The 19,092-nt window shown below is 59.7% G+C and overlaps 1 protein-coding gene across 4 annotated transcripts in view; it reads left to right on the plus strand.

Moving 5' to 3' along the window:
- The window catches only part of NFATC1 (nuclear factor of activated T cells 1), a 99,376-nt gene that overhangs the window by 25,081 nt on the left and 55,203 nt on the right, over nucleotides 1–19,092 (plus strand). For all 4 annotated transcript variants that reach the window (XM_028139299.2, XM_028139307.2, XM_028139308.2 and 1 more), the window contains exons 3-6: nucleotides 920–1,079; nucleotides 10,794–10,996; nucleotides 12,493–12,665; nucleotides 13,730–13,870. In XM_028139299.2, the coding sequence (XP_027995100.2) occupies nucleotides 920–1,079; nucleotides 10,794–10,996; nucleotides 12,493–12,665; nucleotides 13,730–13,870 (677 nt within the window). The remainder of the gene's footprint in view (nucleotides 1–919; nucleotides 1,080–10,793; nucleotides 10,997–12,492; nucleotides 12,666–13,729; nucleotides 13,871–19,092) is intronic.

Consider the following 19,092-nt stretch of genomic DNA (forward strand, 5'->3'; position numbering starts at 1 on the left):
CGTGGTTGGCAAACTGCGGCTCGCGAGCCACACGCGGCTCTTTGGCCCCTTGAGTGTGGCTCTTCCACAAAATACCACGGCCTGGGCGAGTCTATTTTGAAGAAGTGGCATTAGAAGAAGTTTAAGTTTAAAAAATTTGGCTCTCAAAATAAATTTCAATCGTTGTACTGTTGATATTTGGCTCTGTTGACTCATGAGTTTGCCGACCACTGCTCTAGACGGAGGTGCTGTCTTGGGGTCTCGGTGGCCCTGACCTCTGCCCAGTGTCTGTCTGGGAGTTGGGGGTCGGCACGCACTGTAAACAGTCGAGACTGTGTCCCCTCCCCGGGCCCCTCGGAGGCCTTCGTCCCTCGGGTGGAAGCCTGGTGCTCAGGTGGCTCCTGGCCGTGGTGCGGGACACGGAGCAGGTGATGCAGGAAGTCACCCGGGAAATGCCCACCGGGGAGCTCTCCCTCGGCTGCTGTTTAGTGTCACTCAGAGGTGAGCCTGGTTTCGATGGTGGCGGCGCCCATGCCCGGCCCCGTGACTGGCATTTCTCTCATTCTCCCGCTCACGCGTATCTCTCCCACTTTTGTTGGTCAAGTTCCAGGGTGGAATGTCTCCAGAGGTGACTGAGGTGGTGCTGAGGGAGAAACGGCCTGAGCAGGCGTCCCTCTGTGGCTGGGAAGATGTCCCGTTAGCCTGGAGCCGAGCTCCTAGGGAGGTCCCGCCGTTTAGCGGGCCTGGCGCGCGGGAGGAAGGTGTGAGGTCCTCCACGGGAGATGTTCCCATCTTATCCGGGAGCCTCAGCGCGAAGACCCGCCAGGCCCCGGCCACGTGCCCCAGTCGAATGAGCTGCCTGTGTCAGGACGTGACCTCGCTGACGGGGCGAGGGGGCGCCGTGTGCGCGCGGGTCTAACGCTGTGCTGTTCTCTTCCAGCCCGTCTCTCCCTGCCCTCGACTGGCAGCTGCCGTCGCACTCGGGGCCCTACGAGCTGAGGATCGAGGTGCAGCCCAAGTCCCACCACAGAGCCCACTACGAGACGGAGGGCAGCCGGGGGGCCGTGAAGGCGTCGGCAGGGGGACACCCCAGCGTGCAGGTACCGGCGTGCTCACCTGGGCTTCTCGGGTCCATAGGCAACTTTGTGGCGACCGCTAGCATCTCTTCCTTGTCTCTCTTTAAAAATAAGCTGTCCCCTCCCAACTGGTCTCGCGAAATGCTTTGTGTCTGGTGAAGGCCTGGTTTCCCCCGTCCCTTAGAGGCTGAGGGACACCGTGCAGCTCCTTTTGCTGCCGCTGATGGGTCAGCTGCCGTCATGGTGGGGCAGGGGCTCTGCGGGAGGGCGGTGCCACCCCCTCTCAGCCCTTTGGAGGAAATAGGGTTTAGGGTTAGAGCTGGTGTCCGGGGAGCACCTTGGTCACCGTGACAGGGACAGGGGTCATCTGCCGCCCTAACCTTGTCCCCCTGCTTCCCCCGGGGAGCAGGTCTGAAGGCCCCGGGGGGCGGGGGGGGCTGTGGGCAGGCATCGGCATTTCCCTTGATCACACATCACCTAAGAAGCTGTAATCCCCCGCCCCCCGCCGGGCTCCTGGTGTGACCATCACGTTGGGGGTGGGCGGGCCTCGCCCCAGAGCTCCAGGCCATGCGGCGATGACAAGAATGTTTCCCTGAGTCTGTGCCCACCACTGCCGCGCCCGGCCCCGCTATCGGGGACGATGCCAGCGGGCGCCCGTGTTAGGCTTTATTCCACTGAAATAAATAAGAGCTTGGGAGGGAGGAGGGCACGCCGGCCAACGCGTCGGCCAGCACGACAATCAGCGCCATCAGGCAGGCGCTGGGGGCGGCACTCAGCCCCGCGGGGACGGTAGGTGGCCATGCACTCGGCACCGGTTAATACCTGCCTGGTTAGCTGCTCGACTCGGCGCAGCCGGTGGCATTTTAAATCGCCGCCTCCTGGGGGAGAAAGGTCAGACACGCCTGCGTCCAGCCAAGCTCCACGGCTGCAGGCATTTAACTCCCTTTCTGGCCACAGTTTCCATGGACGATCGTGGTTGTGGCTGAATGGGAGAGACGTTCCGGCCGCGAGAAACAAGGAGAAAGCAGCGAGAACTGAAAGCCCTCCCGCTGCCTGTGAATGCCGGCGAGGGGGGACGCGGGGGACGCGGGCGATGGGGGTGCGGCCGTGGCGCTGTCCCTCACCGGTGGCTGAGGACCGTCCCAGGGGAGGGTGCGCAGAAAGTCGGTGTCCACCTTCCCCCCTTAAGTGGCCTGGGCGGTTGGGGTGTCACCATCAGTGTGACAGCTCGGAGCACTGACCCCTTTAGGGGGAATTATAAACATCTAAAATAGCCTCAGGAATTAGTTCAAATTCAAGGACGGCCAAGTGGGAGGGCCTGGCTCTGTGTTTAAACAGAAGGGACAGCCCCGCCCCCCATCGGTGCCCGAGCACAAGGGTCAGGATGTCTGCCAGCATCTCGTCGTGAGGAGCTGGTCATCGAGAATTTTCGGCCCCCTCGGTGGTGCCAGGGTGCGTTTGTGTCTGTGCAGGTGTGAGGCAAGCATGAAAAAGGAGGGATTTGCGGGGGGCTCTTTCACGGTTGGTGGACCACAAGTCAGATAAAAACTGAGTTTGCACACAGTAATAAAACCAACGGAGATAAGGCTCGCCTCGTGGCTGTGATGGCTCGGGCACCATGCTGCATGTCCTCCGACACCAGGACCCACACACACACCCTCGCCTCCTTCAGAAATGGCCGAGATCGCAGGGCCTTAGCCCGACGTGACCGGTCGCTGTTCTGATCAAACCGTTGTCACCACGGACCGAGGGAGAGCCACCCAGCGAACCCAGGAGCTCTCGCCGGATAAACGCGCCGTCCCGGGAGCCTCCGGCTGTCGGACCTTCCACGTCGCCGAGAGCTTGTCCGGGAAGTGAGCCCACGATCTTCTGCAGGAGGGGACGCCGAGCGAGGACACGGCCGCTTCTCCAGCCTCAGTGACGGGGGAGCCGTCCCACGGCCCCTCTGCTCTGCATCCGTGAGAGACGGGTGAGGGGACACGGGCCACGTGGCTCACCCAGCATCACCCAGTGGGGTGGGGTCGCGGAGTGTGCAGGACGCTTTCCACACTCAGGACTCTTCCTGGACTCTCCAGTCACCGACAGCACTAGGAGGCACCTTGGGGAGCCCGAGGGCTGCTCACTCTGCACCCGCCCACCCATGACCACGGCACGCGGCACGGCTCTGTGGAGACAGCAGTGGCTCTGGGGAGGGGCAGTTCCGCCACCTTCTCGGGGACAGGAAAGCAGAGGGGTCGTCGCCTGGGTGGACGGCAGGAAGATGCCTCTCCAGGGAGACGGGCAGGCTGGGCCTCTCGCGGTGTTTTTCCTGATAAAGCAGAAGTGACATCCCCGGGGAGCCTGGGCCTGGTGCCACACCTTCTTCAGCCGAGAACACGGAGGCTCCGGGAGGCTGACGGGGTCGCCGAGCCCCTGCCGTTCATCTCTTCTCTGTCCTGTTTGCCTGAAGCTCCGCCTCCTGTCAGCCTGCAGCCTCCGTCCAGGCCTCCTTCGTCCCTCTGCTCTGCCGTCCGCACGTGTCCCCGTCCCCAGAACGCCGCCCACGTGAGCGCGTGGTGGGTGAGCATCCAGAGAGCCCGTCTGGGGTGTCCTGTGTCCCTGCTTCTGTCGGGGCTCGAGGAGCCCCCCGGGGAGGCCGCTGCTCTCTGACCCAGGGGTCAAAGGGTGAAGCTCTGTTTACCAAGCCACCAAAATAACTTTCCCGATAGCATCTAGCCCATCACGCAGGAGGCCGGTGTGTGAATAATTAATCCGTCATGGAAACGTGAAACACAGCGAAGGCTTCGTCGATTCCTGAACAGCATTTTAGGTTTGCTGGTCAGTTATGAGTGACCACGTAACCCTTGTCCGGCCGAGGAAGGAACCGGATCCAGAGCTGGGGGCCAGGTGAGCCCTGCTGGACTCGGGCCCCACCCTGGCCAAGGGGATCCCCCCAGCCGCAGGCTTGGGCTCAGACAGGGTGGCTGTGCCCTGCATGGTTCCAAGGGACTCCCTTTAATTAGGGCGCCTGGCGTGTAGGCTTCGTGTGGCCCCTGTAGACCAAGGCAGATATCTTTCTGTCGTACTGACACTTGATAGCTGAAACCACAGAATGAACACAATTGCTTCTTGTCTGATGGTTCAAGTCAGCATCTCTTATCGTTTTCATTTTATAAAGTTCCCCCTTTCCCCTCCCAGGCCCTCCCTCCCCGCCCCGGGCTCGTAGGGGTGGCTGAGTGCTCAACACTGTAAGACTCAGGCCCTGGGGGGCTCGAATCCTGGGACAAACTGTGACTCCCTGTTATCCACTGTCCACAGCATGCGTATTTACCCACAGCTTCATTCCACTTTCCATCCATTTGTCCACAGCCGAGGCAGGACTGTTAACCTAGGAAGCCAGAGGTTCACAAAGCCAGGGACGTCGATATCACTGAAGTGTAAACCACTCTTTCATGGCAAACCCTAGGTCCACCTTGGAGCCAAGCTGCAGGTCTGCTCAGGGCCCGGCATGGGGGCCGAAGGCCGGGCTGTGGCTTTAAAATGCAGGTCTGAACCCAACCAGACACCCGTGCCCACCCTCCACCCCCACCGCAGCCACATGCTGCTGACCTGCCTGGGGCGCGGATTAATTTTTCATGGGTCGGCCTCAGCCGCTGGGCATCTGCCCTCTACTCTTTCACAGCGTCCAGGCAGGTGGTCGGCTCCTTCCGGGCTACGTCCCCGCGAGCCCGAGGATTGCGCCCTCGTGTGGGGCCTCCGTTGTTGCTGTCCGGCGCTGGTGAGGACTTGGCGTGTTCTTTCCTCCCTCCTGCAAAGCCGAGTGGCTGTGAGTGGCGAGGTGGAGGCCAGGGACGATCATGAGTGGGGCGAGGGCCGGTGGGCCGTGACCTTCACCCAGAGCCCCCCCGGCGTTCACCTTTGCTGCGTTCAAAGGCTATTGTGTGTGTGAGGGAGGGCCCCCGGGTGGGGGGATGTCACCTCCTGAGCTGCTGTTACATAACTGTTCCTGAGCCGCTGTGGGCTGCGGCGCCGAGTGCCGTCGGCCTGGGCCCGGGTCCGGGTCGCTGGGCACGCTGGCCCAGCAGCTGGCCACAGCCTCACCTCTTGCCGAGAACACAGGGCCCCCGTCCGGATACAGCACTTTGCTCTGTGTCAGCATTGAGACGGGCACACCGTCGCCCCTTGACCGGCCACTCAGTGGCTGTCCCTCACAGCACTCGGTGCCAGGGGAGGGGCAGCTGACGGCAGGCTGGTGTCTGGCCTGTGGGCGCTGGGCATCTGGCCGGCATTGCCCACGTACCAGTGCGGGAGCCCCCGTGAGGTCTCCGGGGCCCGGCGCCAGCCGTTGTGCCGGCCCTGCCCTGACTCAGGGATGGCGAGCACAGGCCGGGCATGGCTTCCAGAAGGCTCCCCTCTGTCCCCCTGCTCACCAGGGTGGCAGCCAGCCCTCCTCCTGGGGCAGTTGATTTACAGTCTCGTCCTCCGACGACTCCAGGGGCACAGCTGTCGTAACCTCTGACCCCACGAGCTTTGCCTCTCAGGGCTCCTGGGGCCTCCGCCCCTGCCAGGTCTGACCCTCCCGCCCCGCATGGCCGTGGCGTTCAGGCCCGCGTGTGAGCCGGGCAGGCATGGCATCGGGGGAGTGGCCTTGTGAGGAGGCACCACCTGGCCTCACTCTGCCACAGAGGCCCCTGTGTGTCCGAGCATCTCGTCTGGTTCAGTTGCCCCAGGGCCATATTCCGCCTGCTGGAGACCTATGGCTTCTCGTTCTTTTATTTTTGTGTCTAGAAATTTCCATATGCCTCAGGGAAAGCTCTGGAAAGTGGGGTCTGAGGAAACACCAGGCATCGGAATGAACCCGGCGCTGCCCGCGGACAGCCCGGGAACAGGAATTGGATGCCCTGGGCCCTGGTGGCGACAGTGTGGCCGGGGCCCGAGCCACAGAGCCCGGCTGGACATTTCCTCTCGAAATCCCATCACGACCTTCCATGTGGAAGCCACGTCCCATCCTGGGACACCGGGGTGGAGGAGGAGGGGCTGGAGTGAGACGGGACACCCTGAGACGTGGATTCCGGGGCATCCCAGCAGGCAGAAGAGAGGCCACCACGGGGGACGGTGCCTCCCCTGCATGGAGGGCGTGGCCACGCGCCTGGGTGTCCTCACACGTCACGACCCCACACCCCCTGTGGAATGAGAAGTGCAGGCAGTTTTGAGTGCACGGTTGGCGAGGAGAGGCCTTGGAAGTGTCACTCACTGTGGAACGGAGCCGCGTGCGGGGGGGGAGGAGTCGGAGCCAGGCAGGCGTGTGCTTTGGAAGACAGCCAGGGTGGCCCAGCTGCGGACAGAGGCCCGCGTGCCACGTCTCTGGCATTTCGGCTTTTCAAATATTTACGCAGTTAAACTCCCTGAATATGGTCCTCACTTATTTTCTGCCTTTTCAGAAAGGTAGAAAAATATCACACACAAAACCCAGGAAACTCTAGGAACGAACTCTTTTTCCTGCAAGGAATATCGTGTGGCCTCTTGGAGCCTTTTTGTTGCCGGAACCCAGTCTGTGACTTGTGTGCAGTTTAAAAACTGTGGCTGGAAGGCTTTCGTGTCCTGGCGATTTACACCATTTCGTTTTACGGCATAAACCTGGTTTTGTCTGAGAGAACACGCGTGGTCTGACTCAGTACTAAAGCAACGTCATCCACAGGGACCGCTCTCAGAAGTAAGGTGACACTTTGTGGTGTAAACTCAGTGTGGACATTGGGTCATTGCACACATGTGCATACCTACACACATGCAACACACACGTTTGCATATGCATACACACGTACATGGTGCACACCTATACACATGCACATGCACAACACGGTGGGAGCTGGGAAGAGTGGCCCACCGAGACATGAGTCACTGAGACCAGCTCTGCAGGTGAGTCCTGGCTGGAGCTGCAGATGCACAGCCAGCTGTTCCCGCCGTCCCACGGGGAGTTCCGCGTCCTCCCGTCACTCGCTGTCACCGTAGGACGGTTCCCCTGGGCTGACTGGGCCCAGAGCCAGTGCCTGCATCCTCATCCCTGCACATTTGCGCACCCTGGTGCCCAGGCACATGCACACACGCATGTACACACATCACACCTGCACACACACCAACCAGCCTTGTGAGGAAGTGGGTATCGAGGGCCCTTCATCTGGCGGCTTTAACCTGCAGGTCATCATGAACCGGGAGGCTGCGGCCCCTGCAACTCACTTTGACAAATGCAGAGCTCACGTCCTGCCGTTAAGGTTCTGCCTGCGCCACGTTTAGCAGGTGCCTGGGGAGGCGTGGCCCAGAGGGTGGGGTACGGTGCCTGGCCTCACGCGTGTTCTCACACAGTTTGGGGGCTTTTCCTGTGACTTTTGGCTCCATTTTGTTGCCACTGTTTTATTCCTTTTTTCTAGTTTTCCTCTTTCCTTAATAAGGAGGCAAGGAATCGGTGTCTTTACAACTGTCAGCTGTGCTTTGACGATCACATGTCACAACAGCAGGCCCCTCCCCCCACGGACACCGGCCCCAGACGAGTTCATGGCCACCCCTGTCGCTCAGGGTCCCAGAATGGGTGCTAGAAACTGTGATTTCCCTCTCCATTATCTGGCAGAGACATGGTTGGATGTAGGAACGCTGCTCACGGAGGAGGAGCCCCTCTGAGCCTCACTCCCCACAACCTGTCCCTCGCCACCGCCTTCGCCGCGACGCCCGGCCTCCTGTGCAGTTGGCAGCGAGGATCTGGGGCCTGCAAGTGTAATTAATGTGACGATGCTCATACAACAAACAGCCTCTGAGTTAATCCATAGCAGGAACATTTGGGTAAAAAGAAGTGAAACCCTTTTCTGAACTGGATTGTCCCTCTCCGCATAGTTCCTTTTGCCATCAGGTGAAGACACAAATGTTACATCTGGGTTAAATGCGTAATTTCCCTTTGCTCCTGGGTCAACGCTCAATCACTGAGCCACACTGGCTGGGCCATAATTTCCCTTTGAACAGACTTTGCATGAAGTTTTCCTTGCTTAGCTTTTGAGTAAACCAACTAAGAATGGCTAATTGAAAAGGAACCAATTCCCTCAACTAGTTCTTTGTTCACATGATACGGCCTTCCTCTGTATGTGTGTATGTGCACGTGTGTGTGTGTTGTGTATGTGTGCATGTGTGTGAGTGTGTTGGGGGTGTGGGCTTGGGAGCACCGCTTGAATTTCAATACTGAATAAACTTGACCTCAATCTCTCCCCTCACCTGTCATCTCCCGAGTAAGTGCTGAGCTAAGCACAGGAGCTAAAAACAAACATTTTTATGTGTAGAAAACTCGGTAGCTCTTACACCTTGAAATGGAATAATGCATTTTGTTTAGCATAGAGAGGTCATTGTTATGACAGGTAATTTTATAAATATTATCCTGACAGATACTATAATGTGCCAGAGGCTGAAAACCATGCAGTGCAACGTGTGAAGTATTTAAATTACTTTTCTTAAAATGAACTTCATGTTTTAAATAATAGATGTTTACCTTCCAGGTTAAACCCTATATATTCCCATTTTCACTGAAATAGCATGTTTTTAAAAGGCTAGTTATACCCACAATCCATTGCATTCCACATACCATCTGATCATCTCCACAGTGGGAGTCCCTGGGGGGTTTTAAATTGTCATTTTCAAAACTCCTGACCCTAGCCCGGCCGTGTCAGGCCAGCGGGACTGCCTCCTGGCTCTGTGGAGCTCGCCTGAGCCGCACGAGACAAGGTTTAGGCCAAAGGCTCATTTTCTTGCATTAAGTTTACCAAATAGGACACAGAATGGCAAAATTTGTCTCTTAATCAATCTCTGATTTAAATTGAATATTTTCTGATTATAAAATGTAGGCTTGGGTCCAGCGTGGAGTTAGGTTTCTTAGTGAGTTCACTAACCTGGCAAAGACTGGAGTCACACTCCCAGAAGGAGGCGGGAAGGCGTGGCCCAGACAGTGGGCTCGGTCTCCTGTACTCACTGCCCACAGTTCCCGTGCAGCTCCTGTCTGCACCTGGGGAAGGTCTTCAGTCCACAGGGGACACACGTCGTTCCTGCAGGTTAAGAGCCACCTGAGGTGAGTGCCAGGTGCTGGCGGGTTCCCTGTGGAGACCGGGGAGGTCTGCCTTGGTGTTCACCTGCATGCGGCCAGGAGGAGAGCACGCGGACGGAGCAGGCGAGGGAGAGACCACCCCACGCCCCATGCTGAGCACAGCTCTCTGTTCCTGCCAGCCTCTCCGGTTCCATGTGGAAACTCAGGTGTGTCAGCTGCAGGTGGGAGACGCGCTCCATGTGTGTGCACAGGCCTTGCACACTGTCGTTAGTCCAGACGTGTCAGAGACCTGAGGGTCAGGATGGCACTCAGTTATTTCAATACGAAAGGACCACTTTGAGGTCGATCACGTCGGCAATGCTCAGGACTGAGGCACAGGCAGACAGACAGAGATAAGACTAGGACACACACCCTGCAACCGGGAGTGCAGTCTCCCCACCACACACAGGGCTCCCGAGGGGCTGGGGCTGCTGAGTGTGCATGTGAACGTGTGTGTGTGTGTGTTGTAGAGACTGTATGTGCACATGCGTGTCTGAATGTGAATGCCTGTAAGTGTGTGCATGATGAGTGTGCATGAGTGGACTGTCCCCTGTGGTTCAGACTGGGGACCTGTCTGCACTCACCCTCTGTGCACCATCCTCGTCTGGCCCCGTCACCTCTCCCCGGGGGCGTTCAGAGCCTCCTGCTCCATTGGCCACAGCAGGGGACAGGTGTGGTCTGTCAGCATTGATGGGCGGCTGCAGAGTGCTCGCCAGGACAGCATAGACCAGGCCCTGAGCGAGCCCGTGCTGGGTGTCTCGGAGCCGCTGGGGAGTTACTGGAAGCTGCAAATGCATGCATCTCAGGGGCTGCAAATTGGTCTGTGCGTGTGACAGCCTGTGGATGGTGTCACGGGGGCGAAACTGAAGGAGCTACTGCTGTTTCCACTGGTCCCGCTGAAGGGGGCCGCCTGAGACAGGGAGAAGGATCGTGTCCTGTTGGGCGCTTGATTCTACCAAGCAAACGGCTTAGTCTTAGCGTCGCCCAGCTTTCTGATGGCGCCGCCCAGCTGCATGGGGTCCTCACAGCTGTCACTGGCTAAGCGGACACAGGGTGTCCTCGCAGGCTGTGGAGCACATGGAAGGCAGGTGGGTCTGAGGAACAGGCAGCCGCCACCCGAGGGACCCGTGTGCTGGGAGGGACCCGTGTGCTGGGAGGGACCCGTGTGCTGGGAGGGAACGTGTGCTGGGAGGGACCGTGTGCTGGGAGGGACCGTGTGCTGGGAGGGACCGTGTGCTGGGAGGAACTGGGGCTCCTTCCCACCTGCCTGTCCTGCAGAGAAGACAGCACAGCTGTGAGCATCGTCACTGTCCTCATCCTGCATGCTGTTCACAGCGGTGGTTGTGGCCTCACATGTGCGTGTCTGTGCACACGTGTGAGTCGGTACGTGTGTGCCTGTGTGTGCTTGAACATAGGCAGCAGTGTTGAAAGCCTGCATGTCCCCAACTGCCCCAGGACCTGGGGGTGAGGAGGCCTTTCCAGGCTCCTGGTTTCATTGTCACAGAGAAACAAGGGGCCGAGGGGGAGAGACTAACCCCGAGCACCTGTCACCGTTCTCCTTTTGAATTCGACTCTGCTTATGAAAGTTTCATTGCTTCTGAGCGGCCTGTGTGCGGGTGCTGAGCGGGGTTTTGTTCTCTCACCAGCTCCACGGCTACCTGGAGAGCGAGCCCCTCACGCTGCAGCTGTTCATCGGGACGGCGGACGACCGTCTGCTGCGGCCACACGCCTTCTACCAGGTCCACCGCATCACGGGGAAGACCGTGTCCACCACCAGCCACGAGGCCGTCCTCTCCAACACCAAAGTCCTGGAAATCCCACTTCTGCCAGAAAACAACATGAGAGCCATGTAAGCACTGCCCGCCACGCGGTCTGGGTGCTCGGGGGCGCGGCTGGTGTGTGCTCGGCATTCGTAGCCCCCACATCCCACAGCTCAGTAGCCCAGTTTGTAAATAAACTTCACAAAGATTAATGACGATTTTTGTCTTTCTGGGGTTTCAGCCAGTTAAACAGCCCTGCAGCTGTGAGTAACCTCCCTCCCCCAGTGCCTGCCTTCAGCTCCCAGACAGGATCCAAATTGGAGGGACGGTTAACCTGCAAACATTGAACAATTACAGAGAACACCGTGTCTGGGCCATAGTCTGTGGGCCACAGTCTCTCGGAGTCCTTGATGTGTAGTCAGCTCTGACTCGCTAGTTTAGAGTTGAGGCTTACACGCCTCATATCTGAATGGGGCCTGTACTCATGGTTTCATGAATCCTCTAATTGAATGACTGCCGGGGGCTATGCATATCACTCCTGAGCTGTGGATGCCACAGAGAAAGAGACCACAGTCATCCCACAGGATTTACATCCTGCTGGGCCCCAGGGTGGTGTATCAGAGCTTGGTGGCCTCTGGAGGTCAGGATAGTGTCCCTGAGGCAGAAAACTGGGTATGCAGGGAGACAGCATGTGCAAAGGCCCTGGGGCAGCAGAGTTTGGGGTGTTGATGGGGACAGTGTGGGAGGTAGGGCAGGCCAGGCCACAATGTGTAGGACTTTGAGTGGAATTTTGGTAAGTTTTGTAATGAAACCGTTCAAGTTGAAAACAGAGGGAAAGTTTTCTCTTCTTGTGGATTTTTCCCAGATTTGCCCACACCTCTGAGTTCATTCTCAGCCCCTGGGTTTAGTTCAAGAGCTGGAATCAGTTTCCCACAGACCAGGCGGTCGGGTGGTCGGAGAACCCATGGGTCCTCAGCAGCAGCAGCTGTGACTTCGGTGAGAGCCGTCCAGGTGCAGGGACATACCCGAAGCCACCGCTGGTCCCCACTCCGCACCAATGGGCTGGGGCACCGCCGGCTGAGTGTCTGAGCGTCTGCCTCCTCCAGCTTCCTGAGAGGAAAAGTCTCCGTTTCCACCCCACAGTCTGTACACAGACTGTTGTGCTGGAGTCTAGTGCTCCGTGAAGCTGAACAAAATCATATAAAGCTGTAGGAAATTCGGGATCTTGAGCTGAGCGATGGGGCTGCTGCCAGAACCTTAAATAAATGAACTTAGCTCTGAGACGGAGCGGCAGGTCCTGACTCTGGGTTCCCGGGGCCGTGTCCTGCTCGGGTCCCTCCAGGCCACGCACTGGCCGACGCTGTGGGCCTGCCCGTGTCTGGGCAGGTGGACGACGGGGGACCACGGCGATAGGGACTTGGCTGTCTGCACGGCCCCCCTCCCATGCCGGGGTAGACGGCAGGGTGTGTCCTGTCCCCAGTGTGTGTCCGTCCTGCCGGGTGGGCTCGGGCGGGTGGAGCGGCGAGGACGGGCGTCCTGCGCGTGGGGTGGGGACCGGCAGGCAGCGGACTCTTGTTTTGGGCAGCATTGACTGTGCCGGGATCCTGAAGCTCCGGAACTCGGACATCGAGCTGCGCAAGGGGGAGACGGACATCGGCAGGAAGAACACGCGTGTGAGGCTGGTGTTCCGGGTGCACATCCCGCAGCCCAGCGGCCGCACGCTGTCGCTGCAGGTGGCCTCCAACCCCATCGAGTGCTGTGAGTATCCCGTCCTGCCGACAGCGCATCCTCACCTTTTGTACGGCCCTGAGCGGTGGGTTCCATCCGCTAACACGTTTTCCTGGGCAGTCTCGGCACGCCCCTCCGTCTGACAGTCCCACCCCGTGTGGTGACGGCAGGCACGGGTTAGCAGCGTCGGCGCAGGGCCTGGATGGGTCCCAGCACTGACGGGGGCGCTGGGGGGGAGGGCGGGTAAAAGTGAAAGGAAGTTTGTCTTGAAACACAGACCCCTGCTGTGGTCGAATTTGTGTCAACCCCTCCCACGGGATGTTGGGAAGCGGAGTGAAACCCAGCGTCCCCTGGTGGTCCTGCTTCTGAGTGGTCGGGGGTCCTTCCTCTTGCGATGGTTTTACTAGTTTTTGTTAGCAAATTGGGTGCCCTACCTCCCCACAGCCTTCTCTCTGCCCAGGAGCGGGACCCCAGGCTGGGTCTATTGAGGTGCTCCCCAGGAACCCTGGGGGGCCTGGCCCACCCACCAACCATGTCAGAACCACTCCTGCTTCCCTCATCTCGGAATGGCCCGACCCAGCCCCAGGTGTGGGCTCTCAGGAAACTCACCTGTCCTCACGCTCACCTGCCCCCCTATTTCAGCGGAGGGCCTTGGTTTGGTTCCTTCGTTGCCCACGCTAACGTCAGGCCGACGCAGGGATGGGGCTCCTCTCACACCCCGGCCCCTGCCCTGTGACGGTGGCCCTGCCCAGCCGTCCCCTGCCTCCCTGCTCCTGCTGGTCCCTGCACGTCGTCTCGCAGACGCCTGCCCCACGCCCTGGCTTTTCTGCCATGTGGCCGCCTCTGAGATAGGGGGACCCCCGGGCTGTGTGAGACTCCGGGCGCATGGCGCACCCTCAAACACTCTGCCGGCCTGCCTCTGGGGACAGCACCGGTGGGGGGAGGGATGGCTGCACGTTGTCCCGTGATGGCTCACGCCGTTCGCACAATCCACGGAGGGGCTGTCTGAAGGCAGTGGTTCCCAACTGGCCGTCTGGGGGGCACTGGGGAGGGCAGGCCGGCGGCGCCTCACTCACTGTCTCCTGACCCTGCAGCCCAGCGGTCGGCCCAGGAGCTGCCTCTGGTGGAGAAGCAGAGCGTGGCCAGCTGTCCCGTCCTCGGCGGGAAGAGGATGGTCCTGTCCGGCCACAACTTCCTGCAGGACTCCAAAGTCATCTTCGTGGAGAAAGCACCAGGTATCTCCCTTAGAAACAGACCACCGAGTGTTTCCGGGTGGGCGCTGGGGGGATGGGGTCCTGGAGGCGGAGGCCTCTGCGTGTGGGTCCGTGTGTACAGGCGTGGGCCGTAACCGCTGGGGCTGCGTCCAGCCATGAGCATTTGTGCCAGTGGAGGGTTTACTTCTGGAGTCGCTGAGGGCCCATCATCATGCAGTTGGTGTCCAAGGGGCTGCAGTGGGGTCGCCGCGTGGGGGACATGCTCTCCCCTGGGCCGCATGGTGGCCCGCTGCCTGGACTGGGCAGGTGCCTCCCACGTGGACCAGGTCTTTCTCAGAATCACAGACTCTCAGAGGCAGGTGACCCGGCGCAGAGCAGCCGCAGTCACCAGTGGGACCCGCACTGAGGCCCACAAACCTTCCCAGCCCCCATCACCCTCCAGCTCCCCCATCCGTGCTGGTGGCCCCCAAGATGCCAACACAGAGCTGCTGCTCTCTTCGTGACTGGTGGCCTCCAGGCCCCAGCTGTTCTCTGTGAACCATGCAGACTTCATTATCAGGAGATCTGTACACGTCATCTGTGTGGGCGAGTGTAGACTCCACCTGTGCTGGCAAATGTAGACTCTGTGGGTGAGTGTAGACCTCTGTGTGGGCGAGTGTAAACCTCTGTGTGGGTGAGTGTAGACCTCTGTGTGGGTGTGTGTAGACCTCTGTATGGGTGAGTGTAGATCTCTGTGTGGGCGAGTGTAGACCTCTGTGTGGGTGAGTGTAGACCTCCGTGGGTGAGTGTAGACCTCTGTGTGGGCGAGTATAGACCTCTGTGGGCGAGTGTAGACCTCTGTGGACGAGTGTAGATCTCTGTGGGCGAGTGTAGACCTCTGTGGACGAGTGTAGACCTCTGTGGGTGAGTGTAGACCTCTGTGGGCGAGTGTAGACCTCTGTGGGTGAGTGTAGACCTCTGTGGGTGAGTGTAGACCTCTGTGGACAAGTGTAGACCTCTGTGGACAAGTGTAGACCTCTGTGGGCGAGTGTAGACCTCTGTGGGCGAGTGTAGACCTCTGTGGGCGAGTGTAGACCTCTGTGGGCGAGTGTAGACCTCTGTGGGCGAGTGTAGACCTCTGTGGGCGAGTATAGACCTCTGTGTGGGTGAGTGTAGACCTCTGTGTGGGCGAGTGTAGACCTCTGTGGGCGAGGGTAGACCTCTGTGGGCGAGTGTAGACCTCTGTGGGCGAGTGTAGACCTCTGTGTGGGTGAGTGTAGACCTCTGTGTGGGTGAGTGTAGACCTCTGGGCAAATGGGGACCTCTGTGGGCGAGTGTAGACTTCACCTGTGCTGGCGAGTGTAGACCTCTGTGCCGGTGTTTGAAGAGGGAGCTGTGGACAGAGGCTGCTGTGGGTGAGAGTGAGAGTTCCTTTCCTCTGGATAGATGTGGGGGTGGCCCCACTCCTGCCCCATGGATGCTCTACTCAAATCTGTGGAGAAGCCGCTGGGCGCTCACAAGGTTAAGGTACGAGAGTGAGAGTTCCCGGAGTTTGTGGTTGGAGCCAGCCTGTCCTCAGAGCAGCCCCCACCCTGCAGTGTGGGGAGGGGAGACTGCAGGTGGCCAGGCTGGTGGCCTGTTTCATCTTTTTCAAATTTCCTAATTGGAATTTTCCTGAGAGTGCCAGGGCCGGACTCATGCAAACCACTGAAAACCGCGAACATTCAGCCTCCATAATGGGTCTTGATTTTGTACAGTTTGCAAGCAAATTAAGTGCTTCAATCAGAATGGGCTTAAAAGTCTTCCCCGTTTAGTGTAGTCTGCCTATGTAATCATGCACATAATTGGAAAACATGTCTTGAATTATGGAGAAAAACCAACTAAGTGTGATGACAAGGAGAGGAATTTGAGTTTCTGGAACACCCTTCGTTGGAGGACGTTAATCTTGAAATAATTTAACCTTTTGAGCTTTAAACGTGTGTGTGTGTGTGTGTGTGTGTGTGTGTGTGTGTGAGTGCCGAGGCAGGAACGCGGGGGCTCTGTCGTCGCACGCAGACTGTGATCAGAACTTGCACAAAGGGGAGGTTGGAGCAGTTTTTCTCCCTGTTTCCTTGACCGAGTCCCTTGCCTCCAGGGTGGGAATGGGTGTGACTCCTGGAGGCACTCAGCCTGCCGTGGGCACCCGGGACCCCTGCTGCAGGCCGCTCCCCAGGCCACACTGTGGGCTCGGTCATGGCGTCTTCACTTCGGGGCCTCACAGGTGTGGGGAGCTTAGTTCAGGAATGCCCAGGCGTCCTCACCCAGGCCCCCCAGGGGCTTCCCTGGCTGGGTGCCAGGCCGTCCCTTGCCGGCTCGGGTTGGGATGGTGGGGGCGTCCTCACCCCTCCATCTCCTGCAGCAGCTGGGGCGCCTGGTGCAGAAGGCGAGACACAAACAAGTGGGCGGTGACTAGGTGTGACATAAACATCCTGCACCTGTGACAGCGAAATGCAAACATGGCCCTCACACCTCTGACACGCCGGTAATTTCACGTTTGGATTTAAGTAAGGCTGTTGGTGTGTGCACACAGGCATGTGCACGTGCGTGTTTGCAGAAGGGAGTGCACTCCACACGTTTTCTTCCTGGCAAAGGGCGCTCGCCCCCTCCTCCTGCCTTCCCCACGAAGAGAAACCACTCAGTCAATGTAGATAAAAACACGGTTAGCCTCTGGTTTTCCAGGGAGGTCACCTGACCTGTTTGAGCCGTCTTTAAACGCTGCCGGGTGGCACCCAGGCCGAGTGTGAGCGGGAGAGCGTGGCTGTGGACGCCCCTGTCGTTGCGTTGAAACCTCACAGAAAGGCTCCTGCAGCTGCAGCAGGCGTGGCTCTCGTGGGCGTCAACCCGTCCAGGGCTGCTCTCCCCCCCCCTGCCCTCCCCCCCGCCCTACCCTCCCCCCGCCTTGGGCACGGCCTCCCAGAATCCGCAGGAATCCCTAGGCGCACAGCTACTCAGCTTTCTACGTGTTTCAGGGAGCGGTTCCTTCTGCCCTCCAGGGCTGGCCGAGCCCGTGTTGCTCCGAGGAAGGGGTGCCTGTCCAGGTGACAGCAGGGACCCCGACAGAGGGCCGCGATGCTGATCGGCATTGGGAACCAGGCCCCTCCAGTGGAGTCGGCCAGGCCCTGGGTCAGCGAGGGGCCACGGGGCCTGGAGAGAAGCCGAAGGGGTGGATGGCAGCCACACGGCTGCTGGCCTTTTACTGAGTCACACAAAGACCCAAGGGGCAGGGCTCCCGCGTCTGGGACCTCTGGGGTTTGGCCTTTACCAGGGGGTCCCGGCAGGCCCTGCCCGGCAGCCCATGGAGTGACCGGCTGCTGGTGGCACGTTTACAGCCCTTGGAACGTAAGGAACTAAAGTGACTTTGTTGTTAGTTCTCACCAGCGGGTATTCTCCCCATTGATTTTAGGGAAAGTGGAGGGAAGGCAGGTGGGGAGAGAGTAAGAGTGGTTGCCTCTTGCACTCACCCCAATGGGCCTGGGGATCGAACCTGCAGCCCAGGTACGTGCCCTTGACCAGGAATTGAACCCGAGACCCTTCAGTCCTCAGGCCGACGCTCTAACCCCTGGACCAAACTGGCCTGGGCGTGGAACTGATCTTAAATGAGCGTGGTGCTCACCAAAGCCAGGGGTGAATGAGACGCTTCTGCCGTTTTGTCTCACGGCTCAGGCATCGAGAGGGCATCCTCACCTCACCATGGGGAGCGGTTACGAGAGGCAAGCGAGGCCCTGTCAGCGGGACGCCTGGGCCTGAAGGGCCAGTTCAGGAGTAGTGTGTGCAGAGTGTGTGTGAGTGTGAGAAGGTATCTGTGTCAAGGTGCGTAAGAGTGAGCGTATTTGGTGACTGGGAGCGGGTGTGTGAGTGAGTGGATGTGTGTGGGGGTGTGTGAGCCGGTGTGTGTGAGGGTGTTTGCGTGTGAGCGGCTGTTTGTTTCAGGGTATGCGAACCTGAACAGGTGTGTCAGGGTGTTGAGTGTGAGTGTGGTCTCAGGGGCTGCAGCCCACGGCCTGGCTGTGCTGTGTGGGCGGTGAGTGACACCTGGCGGCCTGGGTGCCCAGAGCTCTCTCCGTGGCGCATTCGCAGCTGGGCCAGAGCCCATGCGGGTCGTGTTTCGCTCGCCCTGGTCATCCAGCTGGCTCTCCGTGACGATGCAGCACAGCCCCGGCCAGCGGCCTGCACCTCCTCCCCTGGTCTGGTCCCAGGGCCGTGGCCGTGAGGCGCCCCGGTGTGTGTCCCGGCCGGAGGGTTGGAGGCCCCGTGCTCTCGGCGTCTGGAAGTTCCCCAGATGGGACACCGCAGGCGTGTGGTGCGGCGCACACACCCGGAAGTCATGACTTGGCGTGGAGGAAGAGACCTCTCCTTCCAGACTTTCCTGGCGCTGACATGGGAAAGAGGACGGCGACGTCCGTGCCCCCGACAGCTGTCGTCACTGTGCTCACCCACGTCAGCCCTCCAGGCGCTGACCTCCACCGTGCCCGCTCCTGCAACCCGGGTGAGCGCACGGGGCCCAGGCCTGCCGATGGGCGGGCAGCAGGACTTTCCTGGACTGTCCTGGGAGTCACACTGGTGTCCAGTGAGTGGAAGAGCAGCAGTGAGCCAGGCCACCCTGTGTCCTAAGGAGGCCTTTTCCTATGTTTTTGGCCTCAGAATGGAAAGATGACCGACAGTCTAAATCGTACAACATTCTGAACAGCCTTGGGAGGAAAGGAGCGGCCAGGAGCCCTGCCCTGGGAGGCGTGGTGGATGGGTAGGCAGTGTCGGTGGGCCGTGTCCGCCAGTCCCAGACCCCTGCTCCCCAGCCCGGCGTGCTCAGCTTCAGGGAGGTCCCAGGAAGTGTCCTCCCCCCAAAGCGAGGGCTGTGGCTTCAGCCCAACCCAGGGGCCCTCACTCCCCACAGGGCTGTCCTGTGGGTCCCAGGCTGACCTCTGAGGTCAGCCTTTGAGGGACCTGGGAGGGGAGTGGGCGGTGCAGCTGCTGGTCCAGGAGGCGGGGCTCAGCTTGGCCTCTGTGCCCTCCGGACCCTTCATGGCCCCGGGACAAGCCTGTCCCCCAGGGCACAGTGACTGATAGTGGAGGGGCAGGGTGTGGGCAGGAGGGCGTCTCCACAGGCACCCACAGGGCTCCGAGAGCCAGACACAGGCCTCGCAGCCTTCCTCACGGGCGTTGTCACCGCAGCCTCTCAGGGCGGATGGCTGGTCCTTCCCTCTGACTTGCCCCAAACCACAGGCCTC

This window comes from Eptesicus fuscus, chromosome 12, assembly GCF_027574615.1.
Source record: "Eptesicus fuscus isolate TK198812 chromosome 12, DD_ASM_mEF_20220401, whole genome shotgun sequence".
Classification (NCBI taxonomy): Eukaryota; Metazoa; Chordata; class Mammalia; order Chiroptera; family Vespertilionidae; genus Eptesicus; species Eptesicus fuscus.